Below are 23,023 nucleotides of genomic sequence, written 5' to 3' on the forward strand. Positions count from 1 at the left end.
AATTGGAACATTGGAAAGAGGAAACCAGTATTGAGGAAAAACCATAAAAAGTCTCATTTACAGTGTTCTTGTGAGACCCAAGTATTGAAAAACCTGCGATCCCTTTACACCAGCACCAGGACTTTGAAACTCTGTTTTGTTCACTTTGGTGACTTTTGTCTTGGTGTATATCATGAATATACTGCAGAAATACCTAAAGAATATTCTATGTTTATTGTTGAAAATGAACATGATACAGGTGGAAAAGTCTGCAAATCTAACAAACAGGGTCCTGTGTTTATGGCTGCATTCACAAAATATTGTCCCAAAGCATCTTGTATTTGTAAAGGAATGAAATAGCTCCCAGTGGTTCACTCTGATCTGGTGGAAGTCAATGCTCCATCAACTGTATACTGTTCCCAGCTCTGCTGTCTCCAGAGACTGCTGCCAAAAAGTGAAAGAGCTCGATACAATTAATTCACCTCAGACCCTCATCGCCACCTTTGTTTATTTGTCCTTTCTCAGCGTTCTTGCCTTACATCAATCCCTCCATCTCCGCCTCCTCCTTTCCCGTAAAAGAGCCGGGACAACGCCTCCCTTCCTCACCACTCTCAGTCCCGCGGGTACACCAGAGACGCCCTGGGCCAAAAAAGACCTAGCATCACCTTACGGCCTAGCTGAAAAGTCCTCTTCCTAAAGCAGCAAGCACAACACGGGCCTCGCTTTGAACAAAGGACCAGTGGAGTTGAGGGACCAGAGCACCTTTCAAGGCTTTGTGCCTGAATTAAGGTCGGGTTCAGGCTGAGACTGGGACTGAGAGCAGGAGATTGGGGATACACACCAAAGAAATGTTCAGATCAATGGAGAGAAAGTTGTCCATAAATGGTCCAATTAGAAAATAGACCTAATCAGTTGATTTAAGAATAACTAAAAATTTGAGATGTTGGAACAACAGACTTTTAACTAAGAATGGTGGTTAAAAGCCAGAGTGCCCAGTCAAAGCCCTGGGGAGAACATGGGAGCTCAATGTAGAAGACCTCAAGCCAGGATTTCAACTCAGGACCTTCAAGAAGAAGTTCTTTTACATTTACGCTGACGTCATTGACTGTTGTGGTATTGCTGATATCAGCCACCTCACAAGGCCCGTGTTGTCCGTATCCCCAAATGCACCTTGGATTAGAAATATCCCAGAGGAAATTTGAATATGTTGTTCCCAAATAAATGAGTCATTTGTTGTATAATACCTCCAACAAAAGAAACAGCTCAAATGCATCAACTCCCAAAGTAATAACTGAGAAATAAAGTTGTAAAAAGGCTGGACAAAAAATTCTATCAGCGTTTGGAATTACTTAATAAATTACTTAATATTTTATTTTTTTTCAAGGGCTTAAAAATGACTAAACGATATTGTGACGCGCCTGCTTTATTGCACATGGTCGGCAGATGGCGACATAAACTTGTTTAAACATTCTTTCTTTCAGTCCTTCAAATATTACTCCAGGAAGCAGTATGGTAAGGGTGTGTGTGTAAAACAAAATAGATCAGAACATTCAATAGAATCTGCTTCTAAAAGTAAAAAATATATGTACTTTATTATATTTTATTATCTTCATTTAGTGTGTGTTAAAGATACAGTGCTAATAAACATTTATTAACTGATAAAAATGTTCATTTGATCGTATTTATTACCATTATTTACTTTTTTTTTTTTGTGCGTTTAGGGTACAACTCAAAAGGAAGTGGCGTGTTTGTTGGTGTTTTATTTGTGCGGGCTGATCCTTTAGAGGCGTCCCATGCCTGTCAGACAGCGCTCAGGGCAGCACAGCGGGCGCGTAATAAACATTGCGGAAGCGCTCTCTCCTTCACAACTCCTCGGGAGTCAGGGAAAGTTTCTTTTAGGAGGAACGGCGTCCACTGGCAGCTCAGGAGTCGGAGGAGAGCTCTGCCCAGAAATGGCTCGGGCTAACATCTCGGTGACAGAGAGCCAGTTCAGGTGTCCCATCTGCCTGGACATCCTCAGAGACCCGGTGTCCATCCCGTGCGGACACACCTACTGCATGGTGTGCATCAGCAACTACTGGGACCAGGCAGACGCGGGCCAGTTCCGTTGCCCACAGTGCCGGGACGTCTTCAGCCCTCGGCCGGTGCTCCGGAGAAACACGGTGCTCGCCGAGGTCGTCGACAAACTTATGCTGAGCGAGACGGTCCACGAGCCGGAGCTGTACCAGGGCGAAGCCGGCGAGGTGCCGTGTGACTTCTGTCCGACTGAGAGCAAGCTGAGGGCGAGCAAGTCGTGCCTGGTCTGCCTGGCCTCCTTCTGCGACTTCCACGTCCTGCAGCACCGCCAGGTCGGACCTCTGCGGCGGCACAAGCTGGTGGACGCGGTGGAGCGGCTGGCGGAGAAGCTGTGCGCCCAGCACCGCCTCGGCCTGGAGCCCGGGGGGAGCGGCTGCGAGGCGGAGGCCGAGTGGAGCAGTGACTGCCCCCTGTGTCAGGCTGACCAGGAGGAGGAGCGCAGGGCGGACACGCTGAAAGCCAGGAGACAGGTGCCCGGTTAGACTGGATGTGGGACAGGGGCGGTCAAAGGAAGCTTTGTACGGGGGCTTCTGGTGGGGTACCGTGGAGCAAATGGTTACAGTAGTATAACAAAAATAAAAGTTCATGGTTTTCAAACACAAAAAAAAATGATCTAAAGCTAAATTCGAACAACACTAAAAGATGACAACGTCACTGTTTTTATAAGATAATTGCCCTGTACCGCTTGTATCATTTTTTAAAATTTATTACTCTATATTCAATGCACCATAACTTCAGAAACATAAATTGTCATATCAAGGCGATTTTGATCATAAATATAAAAAGATGCGCTTTTGAGAATGACACATTAACCTGTTACAGCCCATTTAATGTGGATAATAAAAATAGTTTACGATTGATACTTAAATGCACCATCCTGATCCAGGTGTCTTCTGCAGAATTATGAGCTGGCCCTAAAAATCCACACACTGGAGGCTTAAACTGCAAAGGAGAAACGAGTTCTGGATTATTAAACTGTAGTCCTTTTATGAGCTTAAAAATGAAACATTTTCCCCCATTTTTTATCTTATCTGAAAAGCAGAGGTGTTGCATTAAATGTCCTCCACTTGCTGATTTATTTCCACACTGTGAAATGTCTGATTTCAACCAGACCCACTCTTTGTTAGGTCTTTTGGTGTTCACACATACTTCAACAATCATCAAGCTGATTATCTGAGATGTAAACAGGGCGAACCACCTTTAAAAAGCTGCAGCAAAGTGCTAAACATGTGCACCTGTCGTAAAAGGTGTAAATTTAGATATTTTATGGAGGAACAAACGAAGGGATGACCTAATTTAATCCTTCCCAGAAGTTACATTGTTACAGAAAATGTTGAAAAGTATTTTCTTCTGTTTTTGGGGTTTGTTTGTTTGTTTGTTTACTTTAATTATAGGAATTTCAATCTTGTTAAATTTGACCCCCAAACATATGTTTGCTTTTTTCCCATGTGATTGTAAGTCAGTTTGACATCGTACACTCAACATTTCCTTAAGGGCCAAGCTTCAAGTAACTCTGCAAAAGTTGCAAATGGATTGTTAATTGGATTCTTTGGATGAATCCAATAAACAGTCCCGTTTAGCTCAGATGATGGGCTTTGCAAAATCTGAATTATTGTGTCTAAATGCATTTGAAGTTGTAAGTCAGTTGTCAAGGACTTTGTTTTTGCGCTGGTGTCTTCCTGATGTCGGCCACCTCCTGATTTGTCCGGTGATCTTTCAGCTCCAGCTCCAGGAATCTCAGAGGACGGTTCAGGGAAGGATACGTACCGGAGAGAGGGACCTGGAAGAGCTCCAGCAGAGCTTGGAGTCCCAGAAGGTAACAAAACCATCACACACACACACACACACACGCACACACACACACACACACACACACGGTGACCTTATTCTTTGTTAATCCATTGTTTCTATGAACATTGTATGAGTTTCCAAGAACTTAATAATTATTTATGTCAAGCCGAAGTCCCAAGAGGTCAAAATGTGTTTGCGCTTGAAGCACCATCTGTCTAAGTGGTAGTTCTGAGAAATCAGCTCACATGACGTGGAATGAACCTCGAAGAAATGACCTGTTGTCATCCAACACCTCCGGTTTCCTCTCAAACGGGGAACGGTTTGTGGAAACGTCGCCGTTTTCTGGGAGATGACCAAGCATCAGCGAAACAATCTGTTACTTTAGCTCCGTACGCGAAATTTGAAAAAAGTTTTTCATTAGTACATCATCTTATGTTGGCTTTCTTTGGGATAAGCATGTTAGTTGCAGCTGTCGGCCTTTAAATCGGCCCTGAGTCCCTCAATCCTGGGAGATCAGTCATTGATGGAAATTTGCATGTGAAATCGATCTTAACAACGGTCCCGCCGCTGCTGCCAACTTCACAACTTTGTTGTTAAATTTAGCAACTTTTCAGACAAAAAAAAGAGTATCAGGCAAAATCAGAATGCACCAATCTTTTTTTATTAAGATTGGTGCACCTGTAAAGTTTGGCCTTATTTATATTTTTATGTCCTTTTTGAACAGCTTAAAAAGAAACAGACAAAAACAAACCCATTTGAATATTTTCTCTTACTGACTGCAGTGAAACTTATTTTTGTTTTATTATCTACTTGGCTATCTGGCTTAATGACAAGCCATATTAGAGGGTTACACAGCTGAGCAGATTCATAAAGCCTGCACTCAGACATCCTGTTTCAATTCAATTACTGTATCACGTTTCAGTGCAAAAAAAATTTATGATCTTTATTCTGAGCAACTTAGTCTTTCGATAGTCTTCCCTCAACCTCCTGGGCATGAATATTCCTCCCTAAAACAAACTTTGTTGTTGTTTTTATCATCTCATTGAAAAAATATATATTTTATGCTTTTATTTGTGTCAGCTCTTACAATCTGGATTATGTGACTTTATTTTTTCCTTTCACTAAACACAATCTCATGAGTCTTTTTTCTTCTGTTTATTTTTTCTTTAGGTTTTGTCCTCGGCCGTTCTAGAGGAGAGTGATGCTCTGTTCGCTGAGATCACTCACCGCCTGGAGAAAACTAAAGCTGAGGTGAAAAGTAGCACTTCGAAGTTCTGGGATTGTTATGGCACCGCAGAATTACTCAACACCAGAACTCGGGGTGTCCAGACCCGGTATATTGGAAATTGTTCTGATAACCACAAAAAAAGAGTATCAGATTATATCGACGAGCATCTAAAATCTCCATTAGAAGCTCTCTAATGGAGAGCTTCATTAGTCTGTTAGTCTGTCTCAGCATTTTAGCCACTCGCCAATACACCCTTGATAGCCGTCTAGCTGTCATTTTTTTACACCCATCGTGGGCTAATGCTAATTTATCCCCAATTTATTGTGCTCTGTACATTTTTGTCACAACACAGTTCTTATATTGAATTCATTATGATCTTAAAACGTCTTATATTTGAGTTGGTGGTTGCTGTGGAAACCCTGTGTATGACTCGTGCTGGTATCGTATCGGGTCAGTATCGCCATCAGCCGATTCTCAAAGCTGCAAAATCGGCATTGGAAGAAATGACAGAGCTCTAAACACAAACATATCCGTTTAAGATAAACGTCGATGAAAAAAGTTTCTTTAAATAAATTAAAAGCAGGAATTTCAATTTTCTTAAAAGCAATCAATAGTCTGAAACAACTAGATACAAAGCAGTTCCTGAACATAATTTTTGAAACACTGTATTTTACGTCCTGGCACTTGTGGTGGATTTTCCGTGTCTGCGTTTTAGGTGGGAGCGTTGCTGGAGGCGAAGGGCAAAGCGGCGGTCGGCAGACTGGAGCGAGACATCGCGCTGCTGGAGACAGACCTGGAGGAGCTGAGGATGAGAGACGAGGAAATCGGCCAGCTGCTGCGAACCGAAGACAACGTCCGGCTGACACAGGTGACGGGGCGAAAGAGGGAGGAATCGCCGATATCAAAACTTAAAAAAAAAGAAGAAAAAAAATCAAAACCTAAAAGCTCAGATTTAGAAAATTAGTTTATTAGTTTTTTTCTTTGAAGAGACGGAAGAAATCTGAGCTGCTGCTATCTGATCTGGATTGCAGTTTGTGGGTTTATTCCAGAAAAATAATCGGCACCGCTTGCCGAGTAAGACGGTTCCTGGAAACGGGTGACGGCAGCATCACGTATGTCCTTTTACTAGGAAATGAAGGGAGCCACTGGGTGAAACAAAAAACGCTTTGGGAGTGGAATAAAAAAATTATTGGAGCAATAAAAATAAACAAATAGCCTTGAAATCAATAGAAACAAGTCGAGATACTGAAAAACATTCATTTCTTAAAAAGCATTACTAGTACATATTTTTAGTTAATTGTTTAAATTGAAGTAAAACATTCTTTTTTATTTTACTACACTTGATGTATTTGTAGACTTTGAACATGTAATAAATTTTTTTATTTAACTTGTTACTATTTATCTATGTATCAAACTTTTTTTTACAGTTTTCACAGGTATTGAAATTCTTGAAGATGCTTAAATCGCATGTAGGTTTGGTCAAAGTTTGGAAAGCATTTTATTTCTGTATAATTTCTTCGAAAGTGCTTGATATTCAAACTCCACCGTTTTTTTACAATAAAGGGTGATATAATGTTTGAAGAACAGCCTGAATCTGAAATGTGTTATTTATAGTTGATGCATAGATTTTTTTTTCCTTGCTCTTTGTTGTCCAATCAGAGCAAACTTTTCCAGTTTTATGTCAGGTCACTAAAATTATTTCTATTAAATGCCTGAAAACGTAATATTATTTTAGAGATTTTATTTTCTAACTCTTTCATGTTGGTCAGCTGCGTAAGGTGTGAGAAAGACATTTCAAAGCATAATATTTTGTTATATTTAACTGTGTTTTGTTCCCACTTTATAATGCATAATGGGATATATTATTTTATTTTATATTATTGACAGCAATAAATTATATAAGAGTGAATTCAAGGTGTATTCTTTAGTTCGTTTGCCTTTGAAAACTCACCTTGAAAGTGCTTGAGTTGTACTGAGTGAAAACTGTATAAACTCTGTTTTTGGTAAATATTGAAAACGCAGTTTGTTTGTTTTTCTGAAGATGAGAAATGACCCTCTGGGGCCATTAGGGCCCCTAGAGGAAATGAACTCTGCTTGAAAGATTCTTTGTCTCTAACAGAGATGCTCAGGAATGGATGAGAGGAAGAAATGAGTCAGCGAGGTTTTCCCGAGGGAGGGCAAAGGTCGTAATTTTGTCTTTTGTCTCTTGTCTTTGCGCTTCCACCCCAGGCGGCGGCGCTGCTGTGCATCCCCGTCGCCGCCGACCGGCCCCCCGGGGCCTTGAGCCTGGCCCCGGAGGCCTTCAGCGACGTCAGGAGAGCGTTGAGCCACCTCCGCAGCTGCATCGAGGACGTCTGCAGGGAGGAGATAGACAGGATTGGCCGTGTGGGTATGGAGGAATCACCCGCACTGCCAAATAAAGCATTTACGCCAACAAAGCCACCCTTTTCCTGACCTCTGACCCAGCTGGCTCATTCTCTCTGTCCAACATGTTGTTTTTCTTCCAGGTAATGAGAACTGCGTCCCGGCTAGAGAGCTTGTAAACGGTAAGCTTAAGTAAGCGATCCTCGGATGCACCCGCACACTCCACCGTGTCCTGCCCTCTGTGGGAGAATCGTGTCTGAGGTTTTTACATGACACTTAACGCTGCAGCCCTTAATTAATAATGCTGAAAGGCAACAAGCATGCAGGGCCGGATGTTCAAGGATCTGAGCTGGATCCGTTTTTGGTGCCCAATCTTCTTAAAGAATTTATTTTAGATTTTTTACCAATGGAAATTACAACACATCAGAGGTGGGTAGGGAAGCCAAAGATTTTACAAAAGTAAGAGTAGCACCACTTCAATGTAGTTTTATTCAAATAAAAGTAAAAAAAATCAAAAACAAAAAAAAACAGCTGTCTAAGAAATGACTAAAGTAAAAAAAGTATTTGGTAAAAATACTTTTCTCAGTAAACTGAGAAACTGATTAAATTATTAACAGTTAAATGTTTAAAAATGACATAATCAGGTGGACCAAATATATTAAGTTAAGTGGACATTTTGGTCCACTTAGTGGACCATTTAAGAAGAATGTAACACCATTTTGAGTTGCTATAACAAACATAAACGTTGTGTAAAGTTAGTTGACGTTTTTGGTCTTTTAAAATAAATGCTTTCATTGTCGTCGTGTTGGGAAGGCGGCCAGAGTTACCGAGTGGGGAACTCCAAACCTCAGCGATCCCAACAAAACAGCAGGGGTATGTGGACAATTATGGATGTGTAATTCTTTCCAAAATAAAAATTCCTTCACAGACATTTTTTATTACATTCCTCTCTTTTTTTTTGGTTTGTTTTTTTTTTTTTTATCAACTTTTCAGCCGTTCCAGTTCCGTTTCCTCTGTCCATATTGTGCCTGCAGCCACCTGATCAGAGGATGAGGGCGGCTTTACTCAGATGTAAGAACTTTATTTGAATAAAGTGAATAAACTCGGTTCTTGCTCACACTGACACAGGACAATTGGGATTCAGTTCAATAGTCAATTGTTTTTGTCTGCCGTTTGAGAGGAAAATGGGTGTGTGCAAAAGGAAATCTTCGTCAGGAAATGAAACGGAACCGTTCCCTGCCTCCCTCCTCTCCATCTTTCCATCTCATCCTTCTCTCTGTTTGTTCTTTTATAAACCACATAATGAGAATCTTGGTGGGAAATCAGAGAGCCCTCGTCTGGCCTGCCTTCCATAATGAATGACAATCATGATGTATTTATGACATTCTGGTTCATCATTAAGACCGGTGCTGCTACCTGTTCCAGCTGACAACATGTCAACGTAGCGGCACCTTGTCAGGCTTTAATAATTCACGTGGAGGAGGAAGAAGGTAGAGCGAGCCTTTTGTCCCATCAGCGTCGAAACGGCCGCTGAAATACTGGACGACTTTTCACGTCTTGGTCTGGAACCGTCATTTACAGCGCACGAACAGTGGAGTGAGCTGGGGGAACAAGAGCACAGTGAAGAGCCCACACAAACCATTGTTATTTTCTAAGTAAAAATCTGAAAAGTGTGGCGTGCTTTTTTAAAGTTAGTCTTCGCAATACAGTGCATTAGTTGAATCATTTTACAGCTTTTTGGAGGTATCACTATACAAGCTTTGCACATGTAGAGACTGAAATTTCTCTTGGCAAAAATAGCTACTTTAGTTTTCAATGAGCACAGAAAAACAACAACAAATAGAATAATGTGCAAATGTGTTTGATCTGCCTCATAAAATACCAATTAACCAAATTTGTGCTAAATAGTTCCAGCCAATAAATCCTGACCAGCTTCTGTTGTTTGCAAATGTAAAAATTTTAATTTAGACTTGAATGCCTTTTTTGTTGTTAAGATTAGAGGAACATTTAAGATTCCTCTAATTTGCTAATCTTGGAGCTGATTTTTATCTTAGTGCACATTAGCTCATTTAACTGTTAACTCACTTTTCTCTCTGCTGTCCCCAGTTTCATGTCGTCTCTCTTTGGACGCCATCACAGCCCACCCCAGTCTGGTTCTCCTGGAGGAACCTCAGGGCGCCCATTGTGGCGAGAACACCCAGCCCTATCCGCCTCACCCACACCGCTTTGATTCCATCACTCAGGTCCTGTGCAGGGAGGGCCAGTTTGGCGCCGCCAGCTACTGGGAGGTGGAGTGGCGGGGAGGAGGATGGGTCGACGTCGGCGTCACGTCGCTGTCGATCGGACGCAAAGGCGGCGGAAAGCCCTGCCTGCTCGGCCGCAACGAGAACTCGTGGCGGCTGCGGTGCACGCACACAGGCTACTCGGCGTGGCACGACAACCGCAAGACCACGGTGGCCGCCCCGGCCTGCTCACGGATCGGGGTTCTGCTGGAGCGACAGAAAGGGGCCTTGTCTTTCTACAGCGTTTCGGACACGGTGGTGCTCCTCCACACCTTTCAGTGCCAGTTCTCCCAACCGCTGTACCCGGCTTTCCGCTTGGACCTGGACTCCACCCTGCTCATCTGCCCACACCCAGAACCTAATGCTGATGCTAATGCCAGCAGGATCTAAAGGTCATTATGTAGCTGATCATCTGCTGCTCAGGAAATATGGCAGTACTAAATTGATTTAATTCAATTGAATGCCTGTTTCTGATTTTGACTTTTAAAATCAGAAGCCTTCTCAGGAGAATCTTCTTAAATTTATTTTTAAAATAGATCTGTTTTCTACACATTTTGAACATATTATTTTATATTTAAATACATCTTTAAAATCGGAAACATCAATATTGTTTTATGTACAATGCAGCCAAACATTGCTAATGTCAGCCGGTTGCAGATGTTAGACAGCGACTCAGAGAATGCAAATGAAAAGTTCGAGGAGAGAATTTAACAGTTGAAAGACAAAGAAAAGGGCTACAATCTCATTTTAGACTGAATCGAAGAGAAAGCAGTGGCGTGACATGTGGCATTCCTGATACAGTATGTGAAAGCGGAAGTGACGGAAAGCCTGCAGGAACAACCCCAGTTCACCAAAGAGGAAGAGAAACACGACTGACAGCATTTCTTCCAAAGAATGTAAATAACCTGTTTTTCTTCCTGCAGTGTACAGTTGAATTTTAATTAAAGTAAACAGATTGGTGTGGAAAGGAGGAACGCTGTCAGATATGTATTTTTTTATGTTAATCATTAAAATACGCTGTTTATAAAGACAAAAACTCTATCTGTGCTAATCAATGACGTGCTACCTCAAAGAAAATACAAGTTTGTTTTCATGAAGTTAAGTGGCTTTATTTGGGATTTGAACTCAGAGAACCGAACAATTACCCAGAATGCAACTGATAATAAAGTTGCCTTGGTTGCCAGGAAGTTTTTCTTCTGTTTCAAATGTCCTTGTTAAGCTAAACCATTCAGCTGCTTATCAGCTGTTTTGGGTTTACTGTGTAGTTGGAGACAAATAAATAAAGGTGCATTTCACCAAGCTGGAAGTTAACAACAGACATGTTAAATTTAACTTCCCAAAATATCTGTACAAGAATTTTATATATGTATTACAAATAAATACTTACAATTTGGAAATTAAATTAAGTGTATCAATGGTACATTGGAAAGAAGGAATGAAGAAAGAAAAGAAATGAGACATATTGATCAGAAAAGGAACCAGACAATGAAAATGTGGGTGTGCTATTACGTTGCATAGAAAATACAATTTTGATTATTTCAATATTTCTTGGCCAATTGTCTTATTACGAATCTGAAAAGCTCTAAACATAAAAACACTAAGCTGTTGGTTCAGCTGTTCATTGTGCAGTGTGTCTATTGAGTTGAGTGTGTTACGCAACACTCTTCTTTCCACTATCAGCTACATGGATAAAGAACAATGACTCTTGTCTCTGATGGGAACAGAGACATTGCTCTTTTATCAGTTCAGCCCGATTTCTGTGTCCTAGCTACTGGTTCTGCAGCACATATAACCGTAGAATAAAGTCTGAGCCTTCATATAAATCTTCTTAAATGAGTACATCCTATTCCGTCTTTATGGAGAAATGTCAGGCATCCCTTTAAGCTTTTGGCCTATTTCTGCTCATCAAATAAAACCTCATCAGGTCCAAAATCATCTCCTTTGTTTTGACTACATTTAAAGAAAGATGACTGTTAAAACATCAGGTGACAAACAAACCACTAGAGCTTAATGAGAAACCGTCTGGTTTAAACCTTATCAGGCGCCTGCCAAAATGCCTACTGAAGCACTCAGGAAGAGAAATGAGCAGAAAAAGCATGTGACATAGTGGTTAGTTATACATTTTTATAGTGCTTGTTTGAACAGCTGCTGTAAAGTTATGCAAAAGTGTCGTAGTTGACTTGTTTTCAATGAAATTGTGCAAAAGAAGATTAGGATCACTGCAGAAAAAAAAAATAATTCTAACTTTTATAGTCCTTGATAAAAGTTAAGGACACACATAGTAGTTCAAGAAATATAACAATATTACTTGAAATTCACAAATGAAGCACATTTGTATGAGGCATATTATGCTTTTTAATTTTGTAATTTCTGCCACTTGCTGCGGTAGCGATTTGTTGGTACTTTTATTTTTTGTTTTGTTTTTTCATCCAAGAGTACGCTGATTGGACTGTGGCACGAATGGCTTTCCATAAATCGGCACAAAAACGTCATCAAGCGGTGTTTGTTGCAGACCCGAGAGGCAAAACCACCAACAGTTCAACTTTTGTAAACGAGAGTAGACAAAATAAAATGATAGCATATGTTGTTTTTCACCTCCAAACCTACTTTAAAATGTTTTTCAATAAATAAATAAAATAAAATAAAAAAACCTCAAAGACATTTTTTTTCTGACGTAGAAGCGCATGTTCTGCCTGACAGTCTGCACTCAGGGTTAAACTACCCACAGCACTTCCCATGTGGAATTCAGTCACGTGACCAAAGCTCATATAAACATAAGTCATATGATTTTGTGTTAGTTTTCAACATGGCGGCCAGCTGTCGCTTCTGTGTGGCCGCTTTGCTGTTGCTCTTCTGCGGGGTTTTAAGTTTTCCGGTCGGCCAAGAGAAAAGAGACGCGAACAGCTGCGGATACCAGGTTGGTCATTGCGGGTTTTGAACATTTTTACAGTCCGAAGGTTTGTTTGTTTGTTTGTTAACCTGGTCTGGAGCTTTTCTTTCACTTTCACGCGTCCTTACTTCCTGAGCTGTCGGTGCGTGTAAGGGAATTAGTTTATTGGCGTTTAGCAGCGCAACCTGCTACTTCCGGTCGCGGAACGTCATTTGGGTTGATTGAGTGTGTCGGTGTGTCCAGGCGTGTCATCCCACCAGGCCCTCCATGCTGAACGTCCACCTGGTCCCTCACACACACGACGACGTGGGCTGGCTGAAGACCGTGGACCAGTACTTCTATGGAGGTCAGTCCCGAACCAAAACCCAACCTTCAGCCCGAACCTTCAGAAATTCATTTATTTGACCCGCAATGTTTAAAGACATGACAAACAATGCGCATTTTATTGGGCCATAGGAACTAAAGATGTGGAAATAGTTTTGTGCTCTTAATTTTTCAACTTTTTTCAAAATTTTAAATTTGAAATTTTCAAAAATTTCAAAACTGCTGAAAAAAAACAAACCTCGTTTTACATTTTTAAACTTGGACAAGGAAGCGCAACAGATTTTTTTTTTTTGCAACATTTATTATCTTGCACCTGATAAAATACACATTGACTTTTTTTGTGTGTGTATGATGACCAACTTGGCTAATTTGTAAATTACAAGTAAAACCTGAAGTCGGTTGTATATTTAAATATGAATCTCACTTGTATTTCCACACATGAAGCATCTGTGTTGATGTTTCTGGACTATTCTGTCCTGTGTATTTTTGTCAACACATTCTTACTAGACAAAAAAAAAAAAAAAAATTTCTGACAGTTTTATGTCCCGTCACTTTTGTGTCTGGTTCAGATCTTGTTGTCGTTCCTTAGTGCATTGCTCGGATCCTTTGATTTTGTATTAGTAATGATATTGAATCATCAGTGAATGAGGTGTCTCTAAACATTTTGGTAAAACTCTTGAATAACAGTTTTGTACTGTGATATTTGTAGGCAATTTAAAAATGAGTGTGGATCGTAGTGCAAATTAGAGGAGGACTGTTTGTCGGAACAGCCGCAAAACAATTCTGTGATCAATAACAAGTAATCTTCAACTAAAATTGCGAAACCATCATTTATCAGCATAAATCAATGTCTGTTCTCAGTGCTGACGTTTGCGACCTCTTGACTTTTGCTGTTTTCTCATTTGTGTGAAGATCGTAACGACATCCAGCACGCCGGCGTCCAGTACATCCTGGACTCGGTGGTGGATCAGCTGCTGAAGAACCCAGACAGACGGTTCATCTACGTGGAGACGGGCTTCTTCTACCGCTGGTGGAAGCAGCAGAGCTCCAGCATGCAGCAGACGGTCAAGCAGCTGGTTAACCAAGGTACAGCGCCCGGTGCTGTGTGTTCGCATCGACGGCGGGAGTGTGGAAGCTCTTCCTGACCCGACTCTTGCTCCTCCAGGTCGGCTGGAGTTTGTGAATGGCGGCTGGTGTATGAGCGACGAGGCCACCACGCACTACAGCGCCGTCATCGACCAGATGACCATCGGCCTGCGGTTTCTGAACGAGACCTTTGGGATCTGTGGTCGCCCCCGGGTCGCCTGGCACATCGACCCCTTTGGCCACGCCCGCGAACACGCCTCTCTTTTTGCACAGGTAGCTGAAGCTTGGCAGGATTGTTACAGAATGAAGCTTTAATTATATTTGGTGAATAAGTGCTTTTAATATTAATCACAGTCCTTGCTGCCATGCTTTGACTTGAAAGTTACTTTCCTGGAACGTAGATGAACAAAGAGGCTCTTTTGGGGGCGTAGATGTTACAGAAACAATGTGGCATTTATTTAAACTTTATCCGTAAGTCAACTTGGTAAAAGCTAAGATACAAATTTTCTGGAATTTTTTTTTTTTTCGCTTTTGCAGAACCGACATGGAACTTTCTTGTTGTATTTGTGGAAAACGTACGAAGCTTACATTTGGTTACTTCATGTCCAAAACCTTGTTAATGCAGGGTCATATTTAGAGCTTTTATTAAGGACCAAAGGGGCTGAGAAGATCCTAGATGATATGTATTAATGTATCAATTTGTAGAGTAAAAATGGAGGGCGTGACAAAATAATCTTGTAATGAAGAAAAATAAAGCAAGACTTCCAGTTTCAATTGATTGATTTTATGTTGCATAACAAACTAGAGTTTGTTTTTGTTTCATCCTCATATTTAAAGGCTATTTTTATATTAAAGCACATTCTGAACATTATTTCAAATTACTGGGAGGTAAATAAACTGGCCAGGTTTGTCTACAATAAGCTGAGCTGGCAGACGAGTCGGGTTCTGTTGAGTCCAGTTGAAGACCATGTTCAGGTTCCTGACTCTGGTCAGACCTCCATCCTGGAGTAAGCTGGAGATTACTCTCCACCTTCTATGGTGCACACTCCAGGGTGTTTTAGCTTTTTTTCTTTACACTTTTTACCCTCACTGGTGAGCCAGGGTTTGGTTTTAGTTTATGTATATTTATTGGAGAAACGCTGATCAGGTGGGGACGGTGTCACACTTTAAGATCCGAACGCGGTGCAGATGAAAACAGCTTCTGTTGTGAAATCCAGTCGAAACACTGATGCATTTTTCCTCCAGATGGGATACGACGGCTTCTTCTTCGGTCGCCTGGACTACCAGGACCGGACTCGCAGGATGAAGACGAAGGAGCAGGAGCTCCTCTGGAGAGCCTCAGACAGCCTCACACCACCCATGGCCGACCTCTTCACCGGTAAAAAACCAAAACTCCTCCTACACGCTTCATAACCTGAGACCGCTGATGCAGCAGAGTGTTTGTTTGTTTTTCTTTTCTTTTGCGTTCAGGAATCCTTCCCAACGGGTACAACCCTCCAGAAGGGTTCTGCTGGGACCAACTGTGCGCCGACGCACCAATCAGAGACGACCCAGACCTCGAGGATTACAACGTCGACGATGTTGTCCAGCGCTTCCTTCGCGCCGCCAAGAGTCAGGTCTGTTGAGATGGTTGCATAAAAAATGTAATTCATTTACTTTATCTGTTAATCAGTTTTGTCTAAATGCAGTGCATATAAATTCAGGTTTGAGGTAACGGCTTCTTGTTTTGAAGACATTAATAAATAAACCTCTGGCATATTCTTTCTCTTACTCAGAGGTGTGGGAAAAGAAAGGAAGAAAGATGGGAGTAGAGGGAGAGAAAGAAAAGGACAGGAGTCAGTAGAAGGCTGCCTCTACACCTGGAGAAAGGGAGAAAAAAATAATAATGAAAGCAGAGAAATCACAGTTTCTAAATAAACTATTTTTGGCATCAGAACCATAACAACGTGCTCATGAAGTTTTGGAAAAACTTGCAGAAAAATATATTTTTATGTTGAAATTTTATAACTAAAGTCTTTATACTTTTATTTTTCTACATTTAAAAGTTGGGAAAACATCAACTCTTTCCAAAAGGAAAATAAGCTGATTTTCTTTATATTGTTGATTGTTTTATATTTATAGCTCTTTAATATTACAGACAGATTTGCTGTATTTTCTCCACTTCTGCTCTGGTCATTTGCATAAATCATTCATTTTTCTGTTTTCTTTTCCCTTATTAGGCGTTGGTGTACAAAACCAACCACATCATTATGACCATGGGCTCAGACTTCCAATACGAGAACGCCAACCTGTGGTACAAGAACCTGGACAAGCTGATCCGCTACGTCAACGAGCAGCAGGGCAACGGCAGCAACGTCAACGTCCTCTATTCCACTCCATCCTGCTACCTGCAGGAGCTTCACAAAGCTAACCTGACCTGGTGCAGCCGACGTCTGCAGCGCAAACATGAAGCCTGACATCAGTTCATATAAACCACTATGTCAACCGCATCTCTCTTTGTCAAGGCCTCTGAAGATGGACGATTTCTTCCCCTACGCGGACAACGCTCATAACTTCTGGACGGGATACTTCACAAGCCGACCGGCGCTGAAACGCTACGAGAGGATCAGCAACAGCAACCTGCAGGTAGCTGCAGTTCACTTGCTTTTCTGGTTTTTAATCACTTTTTCAGATTTATAGTTGGATGTATTTTTCTTTATTTTCCTTTTTAAATTTGACAGTCTTGTAATCAGCTGGAGGTTTTGGGCGGTCCAGTTTCCAGGAAGGGGCTGTTTGGAAAGGGTGACAGTGAGACTTTGAGTGAGTTTTTTTTTATTATTATTTATTTATTTTTTGTCCAGTTGATTGTTGGACGTTTCTTGCATTCAAACCTCTACTGAATATGTCAGTATTAGTGGCTCTACAGGCTTTCTAGAACTGCACTGTACTGTCAAAACAATGAGAACTGGTGGAAAGTTGAGCAAATTTTTAAAAGCTGCTTGTATTCTATTTGTTGAAGAGAAAATTATGCAAATGATTGAACTTCTTTAAATTTATCATACGATCAGTTGTTTCATTGATTATTGTGAGTGGCTTATGACAAGTTCTTCCATCACTTTTTGCACCTGATGGTCTATATGTAGTTTTTGATAGTTTTTTTTTTTTTTTTTTTTTTTTTTTTTCATTTTACTATCATTAATAAACAGGATAATTGGTGTGCATTAGAGAAGATAGTGCTTTGTCAAACTTTGACATAAAACTATTCACAACCTTCCATTGGTGTCGGTGCATCTGGAGATGCTAAAATACATCAAATACTGTATTAGCTGTATACATATTTATTTCTTTTGCATTTCTACATGAATTTTGATGACGTTTATTCCCTGGTCTGCAGGGAAAGCGATGGCTGTGGCTCAGCACCATGACGCAGTGTCAGGAACAGAGAAACAACATGTTGCTGACGACTACGCCAAGAGGCTAGCCAAAGGCTGGCAACACTGCCAGGTAAATGAGACGATGATCATATCTCACCTGCTTTAGTCTCATTTAAATGTTCTCTCATCATTTTATGCTGTATAAAACATGCATTCGTTGTGTGTTCTGTTGTTGTTGTTTATTTGTTTGTTTTTTTTCACTAACTGTCCTCATCCAGGTTTTGGTCAGCAACAGTTTGGCTTCCCTCACTGGCTCTTCTGCTGAAAGAGTCTACTGTGATAACCTCAATGTCAGTGTGTGTCCTCTAACTGAGTCCAGCAGCAAGGTGAACACACACACACTCACACACTCATAAGATGATTCATTGTAAACCTGGATCCAGTAATAACCATGTCTTATCCCTAATAGTTGTTCTTAAAAACCCTGGTCCATATAATCTGAACTCTCATCTTCTAATATAAGATTTCAACATTGATTCTGTTATTAGAAGCTCAGTGTGTTTGTGTCTCGCCTTTCTGGTCCAGTTCTCGCTCAGTGTGTACAACCCTCTGGGTCGGCCCGTCACCTGGCCCGTCAGGCTCCCGGTCAACGGGACGGTGTACGCCGTCACTGACGCTCAAGGAAAACCCGTGGACTGTCAGGTTTGTCAATCTGTTGCTCCTAAACCCGCAGCTAAAGGAAACTTCCGAGTGTGCCGCCCTATGACTTCTTCTTTGTGTGTTTTTATTGTCTTTTTGAAGGTGCTTCCTGTGTCCAGAGCCACACAGGAAGTGAGGAGGAGCCGCGGCTTCGCCAGGAACGAGCTGGTGTTCCAGGTCCGAGCGCCTCCTCTGGGTTACAGCAGCTATTCTGTGTCCCTGCTGCAGGACGGGCCGCCATCGTCCTCACCGCAACGCCAGGCGCCCACCAGCATCCAAAACAAAGTACGTGTTCAGACAGATGAATTGAGTCCACCACGCATGATAACATCAAAACTGACTAGTGACTGTTTCTTTTACAATGTCCTTCAGTTCCTTCAAGTCACCTTTGACCCTGACACTGGCCTTTTGTCCGGTCTCAGCAACCTGGAAACCAAACGGACCATAAAGCTTTCACAAAACTTCTACTGGTTGGTGTTGCTTCCAAAGCAAAAACAAAATGTGTTTAAATTCAGGTTTGTGCCTCATGTATCCAAATGATAAAAGATGGAGGGAAAAAACGTGTGTTTGGGTGTTTTAGGTACAATGCCAGTGACGGCAACAACTACGAGAGCCGGCAGACGTCTGGAGCCTACATCTTCAGACCAAACTCCTCCACACCCGTCATGGTCAGCAGTAAGGCCAGAGTGGAGATCTTTCAGGTAGCAGTGCCTTGATGTTTAACCTCATGTTTATGTATTTAAACTCCCAGGCTTCTAACTTTGACACAATGATTGATTTCAAGGTGTATGTGCATCCATATCTCTAAAATTAAGGCCTTAAAATGTCTTGAATTCACAAAGTAAATGTAAACTGGCCTTAAATATGGTAACCACATTTGTTCAAATTTTCAAATGTATTTATCTGAAGACATATTTATTGTTGCTGAACAAAGAGTGTAGAAAAAATGGTAAAGCTAAAAATCCCAACGATATGGAAAGTTTGAGGTTTTTCAACATCGTTAACTGGAGTTTATCACGACGACATTAAATCAAAATCGTATCGCGACGCAAAATGTATCACAATAAATGATAAACGATATGACTGGGACACTTTGTTAAATTACAAAATGGATTCCAAAAAACAAACAATTCTGTAACGTCGTGTGAACAGAACTCGGTGGTGCAGGAGGTGCGGCAGTGGTTCACTCCCTGGGTGTCTCAGGTGGTCCGACTCTACGCCGACAGCAAAGCCGTGGAGTTGGAGTGGACGGTCGGACCGGTGCCGGTCAGGTGAGTGCCAGATATTTACGAGTTAGGAAAAATAATCTGCATCTGTAGTATGTGAATGTTTTAGACACCTTGTTTTGAATGTGATGTTTGATTTTGTGTCTAAATCTGTTTATTGGTCAGTGATGAGCAGGGGAAGGAAGTGATCACTCGTCTGGACACCAGCATTAAAACCGCAGAACTCTTTTACACCGACTCAAACGGCAGAGAAGTTCTCCAGAGAAAGTAAGCAGATGTCTTTTAGATATCATAACGTCTAAGAAATAAATAATAGAAAACGTTAGATTAGCGTTTTGGATTTGTTTCAAACAGGAAAGACTTCCGTCCCACATGGCAGCTCAAGCAAACGGAACCCATTGCTGGAAACTATTACCCCATCAACTCTCGCGCCTTTATAAAGGTCTTAATTACTCTTTTCTTTTGCTAATCACTTTCTTAATCTTTTTCTTTTTATTCCTGCAATTCCACAAACGTTTTACTGTACGTTTGTGTTCAGGATGACACGGACCAACTCACAGTAGTGACAGATCGCTCACAGGGAGCAGCGAGCTTATACAACGGATCCCTGGAGATCATGGTACAGCATATTTACACTTCATATCTGTTTAAAACGAGCAGTAAGCGCCAATACTGAGGCTTCAAGAGAATCCTGTTCCACTCCTTTCCTTTCATGGGTCCAAACGTTAAGAACAGGAAGTAAATGTAAAATGTACAGGGGGCTAACTACAACACATTGGATTAAATTACCTTTTTTTTCTGTGGTAATTGTCAATTTGAAAAAAAAACATTTTTTTTCAACTAATAAGACCGGTTGAGAGCTTAAGGTTTAGTCAAATGGTTATTAGCTAAATCAGAAAATGAGTCTGAATGCCTCACTGTGGAAGCCATCTTAAGCAATCAGCATGCTGATGTGAGGAAATCTTCAATGGTGCAAAGTGAACATTTGCACAGTGTAGCATGAGAGTATATTGCGTTGTCATTTTAATTGTTAAGCGCATAAAAGTTACTAAAGAAATATTAGCAGCAGTGACCGTGAGTTGTGTGTTATCTTTTTATAATCTTAACTTCCATTATTTGGAATCGGGTTCCTTATCATGCCTGCTTTGTTTGGCTAACGGTAAAGCTACATGTTTAATGAGACCACTGACGTTCCTCTGCAGCTCCACCGCCGGCTGCTGTATGACGACTACCGCGGCGTCGGTGAACCCCTCGATGAGAGTTCGGAGATCTTCCCCGACGGCCTGGTGGTCCGCGGTCGGCTCCTCCTCTCCCTGGAGCCGCCTGCCACCGCTGCAGACACACACCGCCCCCTGGCGCAGGAAGTGGTATCACAACCGCTGCTGTCGTTTACCGATGGAGACCTGAACGCGAACGCACGACTGGAGGTTCGGATTAACACACTGCACCTCTGACAGATTAATAACAACTAAGAAAGGAGGATTTAAAATGGTCTTATTTTTTTATTTTTAGTTTTCAGGCCTTCAAGCATCGCTGCCCCCTGCTGTTCACCTCCTGACACTGAGTCAGTGGGACGAGGAGTCCGTCCTGCTCAGGCTGGAGCATCAGTTCCAGAGCTGGGAGAGCAAAGCCAGCTCCCAACCCGTCACAGTCAACCTTCAGGTCGGACATTCAGAACTCATGACTCTCCTTAGAGAAATATTTCACCAGTTCTCTTTCTAACTACTTTTATGTTTAAAAACGGTGAATAAAATGGGCTTGAACATGCCTTTTAAACGGTTTTCTGTCTTCTTTGTGTGTGTGCAGAAGCTGTTTTCCACTCTGGATGTTCTGGGTGTTTCTGAGCTGAACCTCTCAGCCAATCAGTGGAAAGATGAGATGAAGCGTTTCGATTGGTCTCCTGAAAAAGGTACAGGTCATTCTAACAGGTGTCAAACACTCTGGAGGGGTAGTGCGCAACATTTCAAGTTTACATTATGGAAGGTGAAGAACAGCAAATTATAGTAAATAAATACTAATAAATTTTATTAAAACTGGGAATAAATTTCAAAATTATTACGATTAAATGTAGAATACATCCCTCACTTAAGCATATTGATTTTTGTGTGGAAAAATTCAATATAATCATTTCATGTTCTGTTACTGAAGCATTTGTTACGACTCTGAGGTTAATATTTCACAACTGGTAGCAACTAGAATATATTGATTTAATAAACTCTCAAGTGAGGCTTTATTACACCTCTTACATATTTTTAGCTACACGCTCTAACAATCAACCTTCTTTCTTGGCAGAAGAGAAAGTCCTGCTGAAGACGCTTGAGGATCCGTCTGTGTGGGAAATCACCCTGAGGCCCATGGAGATCAGAACCTTTTTACTCCGGGTCACATTTAAATAACCAATCATGTCCCTCTGATCCAAACGGTGGATTCCTCAAATATCGCCTTAAATCTGCAGTGAAAGGGATTGGAAAATAATTTTCATTCATGCCGGCCTTTTTACTGTTTCCACTAGTGACGGGCATTAAATCGCACAATTCTTCATATGCTGCTGTTATCGTCTTCTTTCCAGAAAAGCAATCGCCCAAATTTCAGATGATTTAAAGACAACACTGCAGGAGTGAAATAAAGCAGCAAAAATAAATAAATGTTTGAATGTCAAATAATTGCAGTCATTTTAAAAGTTAGACCAGTCAATCAGGTTGGAGCCACACAATATGAATAAAATCTGAAACAATAACTTTATCATAACTGAAACTGCTGATGAACAGCACACACTTCCTGTCATATTCCAAAATATAAACAATATTTCATATGATTCCCACTACTGAAGGCTTTTTCAGTTTGCATTCACTTAGTATTACCAAATTGTCTTCACAGTACTTTTATTTCTCAGTATGATGCTGTTCCTGTTACCGCCCCCTTGTGGTAGCAACAAAACATTACAATTAGACGGCTTTAAACAGGAGGCAATGATGTTTGTCATTTTCTCTTTGAATGATGCTGATCATAACTGGTACTCACACATGATGCCTGTCACTTTTCTTAAAAATGAAATGAACCTTTTAAGATCTTTAAATCTTTCCAACTTGGAGCAGTGACTGTTTGCTTCTGCTGCAAAGCAAAGCAGAAGCAAACAGTCACTGCTGGTTCATCTTCACTGAATTATGCTGCACTATGAGCAGCCTGTTTAAAACCCACTGTTTACAACTTTTTGTGAATATAGAAATGGGCACTTTGTTTGTTAAATTAGCTTCAGTTCAAGCTGCAGATATGAGAGTTCAGAGGCCAAAACCTTGTGATTATCTGTAGGCTCCATCAGTGGCTCAAAAATTAAATCCATTAATGGTTTGGACTAAAACTGGAGCTGTGATGAGGAATATTTTGGATAAAAGGACAATGTATACATGGATTCAAGCAAAATCTACTTTTTAAATTACTTATTCTGTAGCTATATAAAGAATATTGAGAAAATTAGATTGTTTTTTCAGGAATTATCCATAACTGGATAAAGATGTAAAATGTGAAATTTCTAAACCATCTGTACATTTATAAACAATTTGATGATATAGATACAGAATTATTTCCATGTCTGTAGAAACAATTGACTGTCTTTGTTACCAACTGGTGCCATATTTTACTGACCAACATGTGCAATATTTTTTCTCATATATACATGTTTTTACAGCTGAACAAGCATCTTGTAATAAAATTCTGGTAATTTGCAT

The 23,023-nt window shown here is 41.0% G+C and overlaps 2 protein-coding genes across 2 annotated transcripts; both read left to right on the plus strand.

The window, feature by feature from the left end:
* The first annotated feature begins 1,734 nt into the window (after nt 1-1,734).
* On the plus strand, nt 1,735-10,694 carry LOC129376824 (E3 ubiquitin/ISG15 ligase TRIM25-like). The gene is made up of 9 exons (XM_055056423.1): nt 1,735-2,525; nt 3,776-3,871; nt 5,017-5,097; nt 5,790-5,942; nt 7,304-7,463; nt 7,582-7,620; nt 8,252-8,311; nt 8,432-8,509; nt 9,545-10,694. Exons 1-9 carry the CDS (start codon nt 1,773-1,775, stop codon nt 10,108-10,110), a joined length of 1,986 nt encoding a protein of 661 aa, XP_054912398.1. The 5' UTR covers nt 1,735-1,772; the 3' UTR covers nt 10,111-10,694.
* Nucleotides 10,695-12,526: 1,832 nt separating this feature from the next.
* On the plus strand, nt 12,527-23,020 carry man2b1 (mannosidase, alpha, class 2B, member 1). Its single transcript, XM_055056658.1, has 23 exons — nt 12,527-12,637; nt 12,854-12,956; nt 13,847-14,020; nt 14,100-14,293; nt 15,266-15,398; nt 15,491-15,636; nt 16,240-16,439; nt 16,525-16,645; nt 16,741-16,819; nt 17,394-17,503; nt 17,652-17,759; nt 17,959-18,075; nt 18,175-18,357; nt 18,445-18,542; nt 18,653-18,773; nt 19,225-19,343; nt 19,464-19,565; nt 19,653-19,740; nt 19,837-19,917; nt 20,501-20,725; nt 20,811-20,960; nt 21,105-21,207; nt 21,591-23,020. The coding sequence occupies exons 1-23, from the start codon at nt 12,527-12,529 to the stop codon at nt 21,692-21,694; spliced, it is 2,970 nt and encodes a 989-aa protein (XP_054912633.1). The 3' UTR covers nt 21,695-23,020.
* The last annotated feature ends 3 nt before the right edge of the window (nt 23,021-23,023 follow it).

Source organism: Poeciliopsis prolifica, unplaced genomic scaffold (assembly GCF_027474105.1).
Source record: "Poeciliopsis prolifica strain line A6 unplaced genomic scaffold, Auburn_PproV2 SCAFFOLD045, whole genome shotgun sequence".
Taxonomy (NCBI): Eukaryota; Metazoa; Chordata; class Actinopteri; order Cyprinodontiformes; family Poeciliidae; genus Poeciliopsis; species Poeciliopsis prolifica.